The following is a 17776-nucleotide window of genomic DNA, read 5'->3' as shown; positions in this document are numbered from 1 at the left end:
CTTCTGGAGAAAAAGAGGATGTTGCTAAATGATTTAAAGCGCCAACATACGGATATAGCATTTGTACAGGAGACACTCCCTCTCCTACAGAATAGATTTTTCCCCTGTACATACCACGCACATAATCAAGAAGCAAAATCTAAGGGGGTGTCCATTCTCATTTCCAACCGGATACCCTGGTCCCTGGTGGATAGACGGGTGGATGTGAATGGACGCTTCCTATTCCTTAAAGGCCACATTGGATGAGTAAAGGTGACACTGGCCACGATTTATGCACCAAATATACATCAAGATGTTTTTATAAATAAAACGTTGAGAAAACTAGCAGATTTTGCAGAAGAAAAGATGATATTGGGAGGAGACTTTAATATATCTCTAAACCCCAGAATAGACACCTCCTCTGGGTCATCTTCCATCCCAGGTGGTGTCAGGAAGGGAGTTGTATGGAAGATACAGGAGATGCAGCTGGTAGATGTGTGGCGGATTTTCCATGAAGGAGAGAGTTTATACCTTCTTCTCCAACCCTCACCAACAGTATTCGTGGATAGATCTATTTTTCGTGCCACGTTACTTACTTGCGTCCGTAATAGACGTGACTATAGGTAACATAACATGGTCAGACCATGCCCCGATCACATTGCATATATCCCTGTCATGCTCGGCTCGCCCCTCGGGGCGACATTGGCGTTTAAACGAGAGCTTATTACAGAGACCCAAAATGTGGGAGGATATAATGAAGGAAATTATAGCATAATTTCGGGTGAATGACCCCCCCGGGGGGTGACCCAGGCATGATATGGGAGGCGCATAAGGCAGTAATGCAGGGAATTCTGATTAAGCATGGCTCCCAACTGAAGAAAGCACGAGAAGTGCAGATAATAAACTATCAGAGGAAATCCAGACTTTTGAATTGCAACACAAGAAAGTACAGACCCCACTCATAGGGAAGGGCCTAGCACATTTGAGGAGACAGATGACAGGCCTCCTCCGCTATAAGGCCAGTGGTAATACAGGCAGGAAGGAAAGTAATGTATGAAATAGGAGATAAATGCAGTAGATTACTGGCGGGAAAGCTTAAGGAAAAGGGGAAGACAGTCTATATACAACTAATTTCAATGCCAAAAAACATAGCCCAGAAGTTTAAAGAACATTATTCCTCTCTATACAATCTGATAACACCGCCTTCATCTGCGGCTAAAATAAAGGAGTATCTTTCCTCAGTAGGTCTTTATAGACTGCCCTCCCCGATCCGTAATAGCTTGGAAGTGCCAATTTCCATGGAAGAATTAAGAACGGTGATAAAATCAGTTAAACAGGGGAAAGCACCAGGTCCTGATGGATTCACAATGCAGTTTTGGGTACATACATGATAAAGGCTTGAAACGCGCTCGGCCGGGCTGCTGCACCTCCACCGGATACACTTATGGCGCATATTCCGGTTATACTGAAGGAGGGGAAAGACCCGGCGGAGTGCGGCAGCTACCGGCCGACCTCATTGTTGAATGTAGACCTAAAACTCTTTACCAAGATATTGGCTTCCCGCCTCCAATCGCACCTCCACCAACTGGTGCATTTGGATCAAGTTGGGTTTATTCCCTCACATGAAGCTCGGGACAATTCCATCAAAGTATTGAACTTGGTATACCATGCCAACCAAACAAAAACTCCCAGCGTCTGAGTACGGATGCAGAAAAAGCGTTGTTCGACGAGTTAACTGGCAATTTATGGTTGAAGTCTTGAGACACATGGGGATGGGAGAGGGTATGCTGCGGTGGATTACTGGGGTATACTCCTTCCCACAAGCCCTGGTTAAAGTAAATGGGATCTTTTCAGATCCTTTCAAAATCTAGAATGGAACGCGCCAGGGATGCCCTCTCTCCCCCCTGTTGTTTGTCCTTTCACTGGAACCACTATTGAATACGACAAAACCCAGATATTCAGGGAATTCAAATAGGAGACCATAATTATAAAATATCGGCTTATGCGGATGATTTGTTGTTCTCCCTGTCTAGGCCACATATCTCACTGCCAAACCTCATGGAAGAAATTGAAAGATATGGAGAGATATCAAATTTAAAAATAAACTATGCAAAATCAGAGGCCATGGGGGTTGCACTGCCATTATCGATACAGCAAACTATAGAACCTAACTTTGGTTTTAAATGGGTGACTGCAGCGCTAAAGTACTCGGGTACACACATTCCCTCAAGGCCCGCGAAGACCTTTACAGTAGATTTTCCACCGTTACTCAAGGAAGTCCGTGCCCTATTAGACAAGTGGTAAAAGGGACTACATTCATGGTTCGGCCACTGTAATATAATTAAAATGAATATTCTGTCAAAATTTCTATATTTATTCCGGGCGGTACCTATAGATATACCAACTGTTTTTTTTGCCAGATAGATGCCCTCTTTACTAAGTTTATATGGGCAAATAGGCGACCAAGGATCAATAGAAATCTTATGATAATTCTCAAGTACTTTGGCGGTTTGGCAGTCCCGGATATGATTAAATACCATCAGGCAGTGCACATAGGCAGAGTGATAGATTGGTGTAGACACACAAAATGTAAGTTTTGGACAGAGATAGAACAAAAGCTTAGCTGTATACCTTTGCGTAGAGCAATATGGTGTTATGCACTACTACCAGACTCCCTCAAAAAGCACCCACTTATAGGCCCAACTTTGCGAATTGACTCGAAGATGAGCCAAAATTCAAAATATTCTACAACTAAATCACCATTGTTTCCCATTTTGGGAAATCCCGGTTTTAGGCCAGGATTGGAGTCAGGGGCCTACCAGGGACTTAGAGATCGGGGCTATACGCAAGCATCACATTTCCTGTAATCAGAAACTTGGCCCACGGTTGCCTTATTGACGCAACCAGGGGGCCGGTACGAAATAAACCATTGGCAAGCACTACAGTTGCGACACTTCTTTAACTCACTAGGACCGGTGACAAATTATCAACGACAACTGACTACATTTGAAGTATACTGCAAGGAGAAGGAACCCCTCCCTCGGGCGATTTCTAATATATATGCAATGTTGATTGCACCTTCAGAAGATTTTAAGATGTCAGGGATCGGGAAGTGGGAGGAAGACCTTGGAAAGGTCTTCACACCTACACAACGGCAGAAGAAAATACACCTCGCATTGAAATCGTTGATATGTTCACGGACCCAGGAGTCTAACTATAAGGTATTGACGTGATGGTATCATACCTCGTCAAGACTTCGTAAGTTTTTCCCAAATGCATCAGACCGCTGTTGGAGGTGTAATAGGGAACGGGGGACTTTGATTCACATATTTTGGTCATGCCCTAAGATTAGACAATATTGGCTGGAGGTACAAAAGATTGCTTAAAAACTTACAGAATTCCCAGTACCAGACAACCCTTCTTTTTTCTTGCTTCACTGTTCAGAAATTCCTTTGCAGACATACAAGAAATCTGTACTATGCCATCTAGTGAATGCAGCTAAGGCAGGAGTTGCACTCCGATGGAAAGACCCTAGGCCACCTTCAATTGCTATGTGGCTTAACAGAGTTAGAGATGTTGGTGCTCTAGAGGACTTAGTCCTCTCAGCACAAGACAGAAATTAGCAATATATTCAAACTTGGACAACATGGAATTTATTTGTATACTCAGAAGGGATGGTGTCTCCCCAAGTACTTTGAATAGCTTTGAGTGCTCTGAATAGCGTGGAACGCTTTGAACCATCAGAAAAAAAATTGGGCTTCTTGAAAGTTGTTATAAACAGGGGAGGGTTTTCCCTCTGCCACAGGGAGGGGGATCGGGAGGAGAGGGAGGGGTTGGGGAGGGGGGATAGGGGATTTCCGTTTTTTTTTTTCATTCCTCGTGGCTCCGCTGGTTTGTGGTCTATAAAACTGGGGGGTGTGGGGATTATAAAGAAAAAGTAGAAGGAAGAATTTGAATATATTTGGCTTTATGGAAAGGGAAAATAGGGATGTGAACAGAGAGAGGTGAAAAGAGAGAGACCAATGGAGCGCATAAGAAGCAAATATACTGGAGGCAAAAGGTATATCAGGAGGGAAAATAAATCTATTTAATCCACAACAATTTAAGAGAATAAGGATGTGTATTACTCTGGATATAAGTTGTATTGTTTGCCTAGATGTGTTATTGGGTAGTTACTCTTTCTATGGATATTGTTCTCTTCCTTTTTTTTGATTGGTATAAATAAAGAGAATTAAAAAAGAAATTGTGTAACTATACTTGCAAATTAATAAAATCAAATAATTTTCTTATTAATGTCATTGGAAGATATTTAAACATTGGTAAGAATTCCCCATAGATTAACAAACTCAGGAAATTATTGTGGTATGTACTGATTATCTGAACAAAGTTCACAATTTTACCGTAAGGTTGGAGGCACTAAACAAAAAACAATAATTTAAATTCCCCATATATCTTATTAAGATTCCATACCACACTCACAACAACCCCTTGTCATGGTTAGGCAGTGATCTTCCTGTGTTTGCTTACCTCCTCTCATGTGTTCAGACTAAGAGGCCAGCCACTTCCACCTGGTGGTTTTTATAACCTCTCCTCTAAGCATGGCTCCACCCCAGGCCCTATCAGGGAGCCCTATATTAACCTGTGCACTGCAGGCCATCAGTGCTGATCAACCATTGTGTATTCCTTTGTGTGTTTGGCTTCCTGTTACCTGCCGTGTGCTCTTCTGTTGTTCCGTTACCGACTTTGGCGTGTCTTTGACTATCCGTTTGCCTGTGATCCTGACCTTTTAGCATGTCCCTGACTATTTCTGTCTGCTTGTGGCCCCGACCTTGGCTTTGTCCCTCACCATCCCTATCCTCCTGTTGCCTACTGTGGGTATGAGCTGGGGGACCCTGGGGGTCGTGACCTGGAGCCAGTTGCAGCCAAGTCCATCCTCACCACTCGAGGCTCTGGTGAACACCTGCTGGCTCTTAGACTCCGCGCCCCAGGGAATCTTACGCTCTAACCACGGTGGGACCTTTCTCCCATCCGCAGCAGTCAGCTGTAGGGTCCAAAACCTTGCGGTGCACTCCTGATCCCTACGGTGTGCATCTGTCACCTCGCCTCTAGGTGACCTGACACCCCTAAGTGAAAATGTCCAAATTGAGCCCAATTAGCCATTTTCCTCCCCGGTGTCATGTGACTCATTATTGTTACAAGGTCTCAGGTGTGTTTAATTTGATGTTAATCGCTCTCACTCTCTCATACTGGTCACTGGAAGTTCAACATGGCACCTCTGAGGATCTGAAAAAAAAATCGTTGCTCTACATAAAGATGGCCTAGGCTATAAGAAGATTGCCAATACCCTGAAACTGAGCTGCAGAACGGTGGCCGAGACCATACAGCGGTTTACCAGAACAGGTTCCACTCAGAACAGGCCTCACCATGGTTGACCAAAGAAGTTGAGTGCACGTGCTCCTCGTCATATCCAGAGGTTGTCTTTGAGAAAGAAACATATGAGTGCTGCCAGCATTGCTGCAGAGGTTGAAGGGGTGGAGAGGTCAGCCTGTCAGTGCTCAGACCATACGCCGCACTCTGGATCAAACTGGTCTGCATGGCTGTCATCCCAGAAGGAAGCTGCTCTAAAGATGATGCACAAGAAAGCCTGCAAACACTTTGCTGAAGATAAGCAGACTAAGGATATGGATTACTGGAACCATATCCTCTGGTCTGATGAGACCAAGATAAAAACATTCAAAAACAACCACAATTGGAAGGGCTGATCAGGACAGTCTTGTATGGACAAATTCTCAGAAGGCTCAATACAATAAACTCATGTGCCAATTTCTTAATAGCATGCAATGAATAAATGAATAGTTAAAATTTCCTTGCATACATGGAACAACTACAAGGCTTACTCCCTGCTGTGACAATACCTTGTAAAGGCGGTCAGTGGTGGGCTGGCTTGGTAAAGCAATGCTGTGATGGCAAAACCTTCATACGTTCCTGAAAGATCCACTGAGAAGGAGGAAACCAACATGTGCAGAGACCCGGATGGACTGTATGAAGCCTCAATCAAAGCCCCGGTGGTAGATGGCGAGTCAGCCACGGAACGATGAGGGACCGAGAGGCAGCTGGAACAACCGCCGACAGGAACCAGCAGATGGAAACACCCAAGTGTGACGTCATACGCTCGGGGAGCACAGGTCCAGATCGAGACTTGAAGCATAGGATGGTGGAGAGCAAGCCAAGGAGAGTGAATGGGGAGAATAGCTGTTGTCCTAACAACGTGTTTTGGGGCATGGCCCTTCTTCAAGTCGAGATGTCGCTCGGGTGTTTCCGTCTGCTGGTTCCTGTCGGCAGTTGTTCCTGCTGTCTCTCGGTCCCACATTTTGTTCGTGGCTGTCTCGCCATCTACCACAGAGGCTTTGAGGCTTCATACAGTCCATGCATTTCAGCACATGCTGGTTTCCTCCTCCTCAGTGGATCTTTGAGGAACGTATAAAGGTTTTGCCAACGCAGAATTGCTTCACCAAGCCAGCCCACCACCGACCTCTTTTACAAGGTATTGTCACAGCGGGGAGCAAGCCTTCTAGTTGCTCCATCTATGCAAGGAAATTTTAACTATTCATTTATTCATTACATGCTATTAATAAATCGGCACACGATTTTATCGTATTGAGCCTCCTGAGAATTTGTCCATACAAGACTGTCCCAATCAGCGCTTCCAATTGTGGTTGTTTTTGAATGTTTGTATTTGTATTCACACACACAGCTGCGTTTTGGGCTCCTGTAGGAAATTTACATGGCTCCCAGTGCAATATATGTCCCATTTTCCTGGTGCCAAACTTTTTTGTTATTGAGACCAAGATAAACTTATTTGGTTCAGATAGTGTCAAACGTGTGTGGCGGCAACCAGGTGAGGAGTACAAAGACAAATGTGTCTTGCTTACAGTCAAGCATGCTGGTGGGAGTGTCATGGTCTGGGGCTGCTTGAGTGCTTCCGGCACTGGGGAGCTACAGTTCATTGAGGGAACCATGAATGCCAACATGTACTGTGACATACTGAAGCAGAGCATGAGCCCCTTATTTCAGAGACTGGGCCCCAGGGAAGTATTCCAACATAACAACCCCAAACACACCTCCAAGGAGAACACTGACTTGCTAAAGAAGCTGAGGGTAAAGGTGATGGACTGGCCAAGCATGTCTTCAGACCTAAACCCTATTGAGCAACTGTGGGGCATCCTCACAAGGAAGGTGGAGGAGCGTAAAGTCTCTAACATCCACCAGCTTTGTGATGTCGTCATGGAGGAGTGGAAGAGGACTCCAGTGGCAACCTGTGAAGCTCTGGTGAACTCAATGCCCAAGAGGGTTAAATCGGAGTTCCGCCAAAATTTTTCTTTTTAAAAGTCAGAAGCTACAAATACTGCAGCTGCTAGCTTTTAAAATATGGACACTTACCTGTCCAGGGTGCCCGCGATGTCCTCACCTGAAGCCGATCTGTCCCTCAGGTGAAGGCGCCGCCATCTTCGGTAAGGGAATCAGGAAGTGAAGCCTTGCACCTTCACAGCCTGGTTCCCTACTGCGCATGCACGAGTAATGCTGCGCGTCCTCACTGATCAATGCTGTCTTCTGCTGATCTATGCCTGGAAGTGGGAGCAAATACCTGGATTAGACAGGTGCCAAATGTGAGACCGGAGGGGGGGGGGGGGGGATCCAAATCAGTTGAAGTTCCAATTTTGGCAGTGCTGGAAAATAATGGTGGCCATGCAAAATATTGACAGTTTGGGCCCAATTTGGATATTTTCACTTAGGGGTGTACTCACTTTTGTTGCCAGCAGTTTAGACATTAATGGCTGTGTGTTGTTATTTTGAGGGGACAGCAAATTTACACTGTTATACAAGCTGTACACTCACTACTTTACATTGTAGCAAAATGTAATTTTCTTCAGTGCAGTTACATGAAAAGATATAATAAACAATTTACATAAATGTGAGGAGTGTACTCGTTTTTGTGAGATACTGTGTGTGTGTGTGTATGTATATATATATATATATATATATATATATATATATATATACACATACACACACTCACTCACTAACTAATCTGCCTAATCTAGTTCAAGTTCTCACAATCTCCACATTATCACACTACATATGGCTGCCGTGTAAGCAGCCTTATATAGTGTGGGGCCTGGATTTAGTCCCCTGAGACATGACTGGCCAAAGGCACCCTGTCTTTGGCCATTCATGGCTCTCACAGCAGATTGCGCTGTGATTGGCCAAAGCATGCAGGTCAGGTGCATGCTTTGACCAATCAGCAGCCGTCAATGCACTGTGATTTTGCAGTGCATTATGGGGCGCTCCACAGCACTAGAATTTGCCACAAACGCCCCATATGTTCGATCTGTCTGCGAACAAACGTACACCCGATGTTCGAAACAAACATCAGGGCCAACCCTAATCAGCACACATCAGTAAAGGAGAAAAATTACCTGTTCCAACATTTTTAAACCGGAAATTACGAAAAAAGGGTTTTGTGATTAAATACCACCAAAAGAAAGCGCTATTTGTGTGAAATTTTTTTAAAAAATTTAGTTTGGGTACAAAGTTGCATGACTGCGCAATTGTCCTTCAAAGTATGACAGCGCTGGAAATTGGCATGGGCAGGAAGGGGGGTGTTCCTCGCAATGGACACTTTCAGTGCCAAAATAAATAAATGTGTTCATAACCATGATATCTCCCCTTTCAGGGGAGCCCACGTGGCATGGATATGGTGGCAGGCCTGGCGACTTTACATCTCCTGACCCTGTATGTTCTTCTCTCAGAGTAACATGAAGGAGATGGAAGTTCTCTGCTCGTGCTGCCCACAAACTTCACCTCCAACCTGTCCCGCCACGTGATTGGTGCCTGAGAAGAAGCCGCAGAGACTCTCCTACAGCCGAAGCACGCTGCCATTCCCAGGCATCCATCCACCCCAGGCCGCGCCCCTTAGATCACATGGGCGTGACGTCACTCTTCCTCGGACCTCCGCATTCTGTAGCGTCTACCATGGTAATGGCGGAAGGCACCGCTGTATTGAGAAGAAATAGGCCGGGCACCAAAGCTCAGGTAATGACACCCGGACAGCGGGCTAGGTAGACGGATGAGTGCGGAGTAGGAAGGCTCAGTCCGCCGCCTATAGAGAGCGGGCGCGGGCGCTTAGCCTACAATGTAGAGCGGTGACTTTCCCGCACAGGGTTACACGGCTGTAGCTGATGTGTGAGGAGGCAGGACTGTGGAGGGGACAGAGGAATGTACACTCTCCGGCCGGGGAAGGACGGTGGGGCTCGGCTGTGGAAACGGGCTCAATGTTCAGGACATCGCTCTTCCAGTTCCACCACCTGCGTGCTCGTTCTCGTACAGGCCGTGCGCGCTCCCCTTTCCAGCACTGACTGACAGCTGAACATCCTCTGGCCCTCACAGCTGTCAGTCAATGTCATGTCAATGGTTGGAGGTTCAGGAAAAGGAATGCCACTTTACCCTAATAAAGAGAACCTAACCTGTACTGTGGGAGATAAACACAAAGGGCTGGTCATTAGTAGGGATGAGCTCTGGCGTGTTCGCATGCTCCACATGCAGAGCCCGCCAGGAAGTCAGCGCTGCGCTAATCACAGGCAGTGAGACATTGCCTGATCTCTGCAGCCACACATCGGGGCAATGTCTCACTGCCTGTGATTAACGCAGCACTGCGCCGACTTCATGGCGGGCTCTGCACGTGGAGAATGCGAACACGCCTGAGCTCATCCTTAGTCACTAGTAATGTCTGTGGAGCCCCTGCAGGTGAGCTTTTTGCTCATCACTGGCCTGCCATGCATTGTTGTGAAGATGACTGGTGGGGTAGCAATCAAGAAGCCTCAGGAGAGGTGGAGGAAGCACAGATCCACTGAATGGATGAAGAAGATGCAGGGAGATACTTGCACTGCAGGTCCTCAGGTACAACTTCTCCAGCTGCAAGAACGGTGATCAGCACAGTAGTTACATCAACGAATCTCACAAGGCATGCTGTCAAAGCCTAAGTTTATTTGGAGCAGACCTTTACCCAAAAATCAAAGTACCACTCATCCTCTTCCTCCCCAGCCTATAATTTGCATATTTTTTGGGGGGGGGAGGGGTGTCGGGTACCTTTTTTATTTGACAGGTGCCTACTCCTTTTTTTCTCAATCATCCTCTAGTCAAGAATAACACCACATCCACCCACCCCAACTGTAGCCTTCTAGAACACATTACACCCCAGAAGGCTGTAGGACTAGTCTCACTGTACCTCTGTGCCTCATATATGTGCAGTTGGGAGCACTGGTTATAGTGCTGCCTAACTCTGTTGTGCAGGAAAGATCTCTCTTCCTCAATCTGTAATTAACCAAAAATGTAATATATTGCAGATTATCTATCGTTAGATGAGGTGGCTGCATTCGTTTATGATTAAGCAATTTGGTTCATGAAACGCATTAACCTTGCTGCTATAGTCCTGTTGTATCATGGTGTACTGATGTAATGCATGTATTTTTATGATTAATGCATTCATACTTCTGAAGATTGGAGTGCGATCACTAGAGCTGCAACTAACGATTTAATTTGTCTGTCGACTAATCTATTGATTATTTTTTTCGATTAGTCAACGACTATCCGATTTTTTTTTTTTTTTTTTTTAATGAATCTAGTGTTTTTTTTTTTTTTTGAATAGCTAATTAATCCTTTGGATAACTTTACAAAAAATAAGTACATAAGGGGGAGGGTGGGGACAGTGTCAATGTGTTTTGTTTTTTTATTAATATTTTTTGGTGAGATATCGGGGGTCTTAACAGACCTCTGACATCTCCCATTTGAGACAGGGAAAGGGACTGGAGACAGATTCCCCAGTCCCTTTCTCTGCACTGATAATGAATGGAGAGAAGACAGCGGCTTCTCTCCATTCATTAACTGAGACATCGTAATCACAGGCAGTTCCAATGTTTTAGTTATGTGAATGGACAGAGTCAGTGGCTACTGACTCTGTCCATTCTGAAAACGAAGGAGCCGAGTTTACTGGCTCCTACCTCCACTCTCCATCCTGAGATACCGAGAGGGGGACGGCAGCACGGAGGGGGAGAAAAGAGGGGGACGGCAGCACGGAGGGGGAGAAGAGAGGGGGACAGCAGCACGGAGGGGGTGAAGAGGGGGGGTTGGCTAGGGGTGCAACAGATCAAAAAACTCACGGATCGGATCATTTTTCAGATCAGCAAATAATAATTTAATTTTCAAAAACCTGTGAAAATTCCACCACCATATAGTCTCCACTCTAATATCCACAATCTCCTCCACTGTAATATTGGCTGAGCATGGGCTGGCAGGGTACGGCAGAGCATGGGCTGGCAGGGTACGGCAGAGCATGGGCTGGCAGGGTACGGCAGAGCATGGGCTGGCAGAGTATGGGCTGGCAGGCAATGGCAGAGTATTGGCAGGCAGGGTATTGCTGGGTACCTCAGGGTATGAAGGGATGGCTGCTTCCATCCGATCTCTCCCCTCCACTGTACAGATTAGTACAGAAAGGGGAGAGAGGAACCGGCGTCATGACGCCGGTTTGTTTACAAGTGATCGCTCCGTCAGAGCAATCAGTGTAAACAGCCTGGGTGTAGAAAGATGGCCGCCGCTTCGGAGCTAGGCCGAAGCCGCGGCCTTTCCTAAGGCCGAGACCGCGGAGCGCGGCATGTGCTGATCCGAGCGGGGTGACCCGTGTGGATCGGTAACAATCCATTGCACCCCTAGGGACAGCGACACAGAGGGGCACGTCGGCACGGAGGAGAGCGGGAGATAATGAGAGATACTGGCGCATTGACGCCCTGCACGCGCTTCGACGTATTTTTATAGTCGACATAATCGATTATGTCGACTCGTCGTGGCAGCTCCATCGGTCACCTCTTTTGCACATGCTTCGACACTACTTTTTGTGGCTTGCAATGTCTACAAAAAAGAGGAGCAAGGCTAACACTACAGGAAAGGGCACATCTATGTCGCGTCAGTAGTTCCTGAAGAGCCTAGCCGTAACCCTAGTGTTGTATCCCCTGAGAGACCAGAGGCTTCTGGGCAATCTGAGCTGCTGTGCCTGTGGTATTGTGCCTACTGCCAATGATGCTGCTTCAGCCTTTGTTACCAGGGATAATCTGTCCTTAGCTCTAGCTGGGTTAAAGGACATGATTGCTGGCATGATCGTCTCCATCTCCCAGGTGGCAAGAAGTGTGACAGATCCCCCTCCTCTGATCCTCCTAACTTGGAGCAGGAATGGGTTGATGAAGGGGAAGTGCTAAGGATTCTGTGGAGGGCCAGGCAGATGAGTCTGCTTCTGAGGTATCTGCGCCAGAAGATGTCCGTTGGTATCAGCCTCTTAGTCACAGAGGCTTTTGATCCAGACTCTTAACGAGATGGTTCGTTCTGCCTTTAAGTTACCTCCTGCAGAGGTTTCTGAGCCCCCCTGGTCCTCCTTTGGGTACCCGAGGCTTCTTTAGGCGGCACAGACTTTCTCCTTGCACCCACTGTCAGAGAAAGTTGTGTATGCTGATTGGGAACATCCTGTCAGGATTTTCATTCCTCCTAAGAGGTTTTCCCTTTTATATCCCTTGGAGGAAAAGTTTGTTAAGAAATGGCACATGCCAGCCGTAGATTCAGCAGTCTCTTCCTTAAACAAGAATTTACCTTGTCCAGTGGATAACGCACAGGGCCTTAACCACTTCCCACCCGGCCAATGTACATATACGGCTGGGTGGGAGCCGCCTCCTTCTGACTGGACGTTCAGGAACGTCCTTCAGAAGGAGGGGGATCGCGCGGGCGTGCCCGCGCAGCGGCGCGATCCCGATGCGCTCGTGTCACCCGGACACGGCACATCTCGGATTGGCAGGAGGGCTCTGTGATTGGCCCCCCTGATCACATGATGGGTGTGTCCAATCACGGCCGTCATGTGATGTAAACAAACAGCCGGTTGCTAGGCAATCGGCTCTCCTCTCCTCACACGGAAGTCGTTGCTGAGTAGAGCAGATCGCTGCAGCCGGCTGGTGATCAGTGAGTATGAGCTGTTTTTACAGCTTTTTACTAACTGATCACCAGTCTAGTATAAACCTACAGTGTAAACACACATGTCACCACAATACATATGTCACCACACATGTCCCCAAAACACACATGTCCCCAAATAATAAAAAGACATGTCCCCAAATAAAAAAAACACATGTCCCCCCCACATATGTTCCACTAAAATCACATGTTCCAATGATTATCTGCACATATATGTACGTGATCGCCTGCACACATATGTACATGATCATTTGTGTACATATGTCCGTGATCACACAAACCAATTATTATACACTTAACTGAATTTTTTTTTTACCAAAAACATGTAGCAGAATACATTTTGGCTTAAAACTATGCCAAAATTAGATTTTATTGGATTTCTTTTAAAATAGAAAAAAGAAAATATTGTTTTTTTTTCCAAATTTCTGCTTTTTTTGTGCTTATATCGCAAAAAAAACAAAAAACTGAGTCGTGAATAAATACCACCAAAATAAAGCTCTATTTGTGCGAACAAAATTATAAAAATTGAATTTGGGTAGAGTGTAGCATGACCGCGCAATTGTCATTGAAAGTGCGAGAGCGATGAAAGCTGAAAATTGGGCTGGGAAGGAAGGGGGCGAAAGTGCCCTGTATTGTAGTGGTTAAGGACCCTGTTGATAAGAAACTGGAGTCACTAATAAGGGCTTCGTTTTCTTTGGCCGGTTCAGCTATTCAGCTAGCTGTCGCAGAAATAGTCTGCCAGTCTCTAAGGGATCAGGTCAGACGGCCTGGCAGGCCTAACCAAGAGGAGGATCCTGCTGAAAATAGGGCGGATAGATATACATTGAGCATGGTGTTTTGCTGTAGATGCTTTGAAGGACTCGATACAGCAAGTTTCTCATCTGGCTCTCCTGTCTGTACACATGCACATATTTGTGTGGGTTAAGAACTCGTCAGCGGAGCTTCCCTGTAAGAAGTTTTTGACAGGGTCCCTTTTCCATGGGGCACGCTTGTCTGGTGATGATTTAGACAAATATATCAAAAAGATTTCCAGAGGGAAGAGCTCTCTACTTCATGAGAAGAGGGAGACCAGGCGTCCCTTGTTTTAAAACCTGAGGGACTGCTTCCTTGGGTTTCTCTACACCAAGGCAGTATAACAGCCAACAGGGCCAGAGCTAGAAGAAACCCTGGGTCCAAAACTCTAAACCCGGCAACAAGCCCTCCTTTTTGAGGGGACGCCCTCACTCTATCTGCTTAATTTTGCAGACATTTAGAGAACAATGGTTCAGGACGAAGGGGTCACCTCAACTGTATCCTGCTGTTACAAGCTGGAATTGCAGGGGTTTCCCCCTCAGAGATTTCTAAGATCCAGCTTCCTTTGGATCTTCCAAAAAGACACTTTTATTTTTTCAGGCACTAGATCATTTAGTGCATCGGGAGTGATTTTACAGGTCCCTGTATCCGAAAGGGGCACAGGGTTTTATTTGAATCTTTTCTTTTATAATGTCAGCCACCTGAACCAGTATCTATTAATCCAATCCTTTTGGATGGAGTCAGTCTGCTCGGTAGTCGCTCCAGATGGGAGACTTTCTAACCTCCATTGATATCAAGGACGCTTGGTTACACATACCTATCTTTCAACCTCATCAGAGGTTCCTGCGATTTGCAGTAGAGGAACGTAATTTCCGGTTTGTGGCTCTGCCCTTCGTGTTTGCCACAGCACCCCTGGTGTTTACAAAGGTCCTAGCACCAGTATTGGGCCTTTAAGGGCCCAGGGAATCTTGGTGCTCGGATACTTTGATGACCTGCGAGAGCTCAGAGATCACTCTCTGCAGGCCCAGAAAACCTGGGCTGGGTCATAAATACCGAAAAGTCAGCCCTGAGGCCAGCTCAGTCTCTGAAGTATTTAGGTCTGATCCTAGATACAATACAGACAGGGGTATTTTTGCCACCCTTAAAGATCTGTGCCCTGAAGGATTAGGTAAGGGGCACCAGGAAACCCTCCATTTGGCTCCGTATGAGTCTCCTGGAAAGGATGGTGTCCTCCTTTGAGGCAGTCCCCTTTGCCCAGTTCCATTCCAGGCCTATACAACAGGACATCTTGTCTGCTTGGAACAAGAGCGTGCAAGCTTCAGATTACCCTATGGCCTTCTCGCCTCGGGTGCTCTTAAGCTGGTGGTTGCAGGATCAGAACCTGTGAAGGGGAAGATCCTTCCTCCCGGTGTCTTGGAGTGTACTGACCACAGATGCCAGTCTCTATGGCTGGGGAGCGACCATAGAAGGGCTCACAGCTCAGGGGAGATGGTCAAGAGAAGAGCCTGCCCATCAACATCCTGGAGTTGCGGGTGGTGCGTCTGTCCCTATGGTCCTGGACAGTGGAGCGTCAGGACTGCCCTCTCAGGGTTCAGTCCGACAATGCCACTGTGGTGGCCTATATCAACCACCAAGGTGATGCCGGGAGCTGTTCAGCTCAGGAGGCGGTGAACCACATAGAACAGGCACATGTCCCTCTGCCTAAGCTTATATTGGCAGTCCATAATCCAGGATAGAGAACTGGAAGGCAGATAATCTCAGCCACCAGCAGGTCTGCCCGGGGGAATGGTCCCTACACCCGAACGTGTTTTGGGAAATTTGACAGTGATGGGGATGGCCTGATGTTGATCTATTGGCATCCCAGGTTCAACAAGCTACATCAATTTGTGTCCCAAACAAGGGATCCCCTGGCAATAGGAGCAGATGCTCTGGTAGTTCAATGGAGCCAGTTCTCCCAGGTTTATGCTTTCCCCGATCCCTCTCCTTCCACATTTTTGTTGCACAGAGTTTTGGAAGAGGGGGTTCCAGTCATCCTGGTAGTACGGGCCTGACCCAGAAGGTCCTTGTTCCCAGAGATTGTGAGATTGGCAATAAATAGGCCATGAGCACTTCCGCGCCGCCCTGATTTGCTCAAGGTCCTATATTCCTCCCCAATTTACAGTCCCTAAATTTGACAGCATGGCTATTGAAGCCAGGGTTTTGAAGGTTTGTGGTATCTCGGAACCGGTGGTGTCTACCCTAGTGAATGACAGGAAAGCGGTCACTAGGGAGATCTATTATAAGGTCTGGAAGGTACTGACAAGTCTCATCCCGTTCTGTGCAATGGAACCGTTCTAATTAGGGGTGCACCGAATGGGTTTTTTGGTGCCGAAACCGATACTGAAAATGAAAAATACACTAGGCCGAAACCGATACTGAAACCGCACCGATACCGAAACATATTTAAAAATTTTTTTTTTATACAGGAGATGGTCAGAGATGGGGAATGTGGTACAGGAGATGGTCAGAGATGGGGAATGTGGTACAGGAGATGGTCAGAGATGGGGAATGTGGTACAGGAGATGGTCAGAGATGGGGAATGTGGTACAGGAGATGGTCAGAGATGGGGAATGTGGTACAGGAGATGGTCAGAGATGGGGAATGTGGTACAGGAGATGGTCAGAGACTGAGGACGTGGTACAGGAGATCAATGCAGCCTCACCAGTGCCTGTCAGATGCAGCCAGCCAGTGTCCCCCATTGCAGCCAGTATGTCCCCCAGTGCAGCCAGCCTGTGAAGGGAAGAGAGGAGAGCCACCTCCGCCGCTTGTTTGATCACAGCGCCGGGAACAGCTATTGAAATGAAAGCTGTGATGTTCCCGGCGCTGTGATCAAACAGGCGGCAGAGGTGGCTGTCTTGCACTATAGGACACCCCTATGATGGGCGGCACCAGGGGCAGAGCCCCACCCAGGATATGCCCCATTTTCGGCTCCATTATCTGCCGTTTTTCTCTTTCGGCAAATTGCAGAAAAGGGCATTTTCGGACAAAATTTTGGTGTATCCCTAGTTCTAATCGGAGCGACACAAGTCGCTCAGACATAGAAAAAGGTTCCTGTATGACTTTGGGGGCGACTTGCATTGTCTTCTATAGAGAAGTCATTTTGCAAGTCGCCACAGCGGTCGTGTCCAGGTTGCTTGAGGCAGTCACGCTGCAAGTCATGCTGCCTCAGTGTGAACCGACACTTAAGGATCTGCTACTGATGGTTTGGTTCCAGATACCACAGCATACCTGTAGAGGTCTAGTGGCATCCATCCTGCGATGGGTCAAGGCTATTTTGGCGGGCAAAACAGGCTGTTTTGATTGTAAAACGAGGACCTACTCTGTTGGGTGTTCATAAAGTTTTGGCTGTTCAGTGTATATTGGACATATACAGTACTTTAACTCAGACTGGGGGTCACATTAAAGTGGTTGTAAACCCTTACAAACCACTTTGACCTACAGGTAAGCCTAGATTAAGGCTTACCTGTAGGTCCAAGAAATATCTCCTAAACATATACGGTTTAGGAGATATTTACCTGAAGACAGCGGCGCGCTGGGTAAGCTGCAGATCGCAGCGATATGCCGCAAGTGTCGGCTCCCGTGTGCATGCGCGGGAGTGACGTCATCCCTGCTCCGGCGAATCACAGCGCTGAAGCAGTGAGACCCACCAAGAAGATGGACGCTCGGAACTACAGGGGACAATGGTGACTTCGCTGGCTTCTGTGTCAGGTAAGTGACACATAATGGACTACTATGCGATGCTTAGTAGTCCATTATGCTTTACCTTTGCAGGGAATCAAAGAGGAAGTAAACCCATCAGGGTTTACTTCCTCTTTAAAGCTAAACTCTAGTCAGATACAAAAGATGCAATTTAATGCAGCTCTGTAATCAATACAGCATTAATTATTTTTTATATGTAAAC

At 46.8% G+C, this 17776-nt stretch overlaps 1 protein-coding gene across 1 annotated transcript in view; it reads left to right on the top strand.

The window, feature by feature from the left end:
• Positions 1-8925: 8925 nt before the first annotated feature.
• MOB4 (MOB family member 4, phocein) overlaps positions 8926-17776 on the top strand; it is a 45908-nt gene continuing 37057 nt past the window's right edge. Inside the window, exon 1 of the mRNA XM_077448703.1 lies at positions 8926-9072. Within this exon, the coding sequence (XP_077304829.1) occupies positions 8962-9072 (111 nt within the window). The 5' untranslated portion in view covers positions 8926-8961. The remainder of the gene's footprint in view (positions 9073-17776) is intronic.

Source organism: Lithobates pipiens, unplaced genomic scaffold, assembly GCF_037356315.1.
Source record: "Lithobates pipiens isolate NorthernLeopardFrog02 unplaced genomic scaffold, aLitPip1_a1.2 Scaffold_22, whole genome shotgun sequence".
Classification (NCBI taxonomy): Eukaryota; Metazoa; Chordata; class Amphibia; order Anura; family Ranidae; genus Lithobates; species Lithobates pipiens.
Note: the sequence above shows the minus strand (reverse complement) of the source record. Positions and strands in the feature narration are given on the sequence as shown.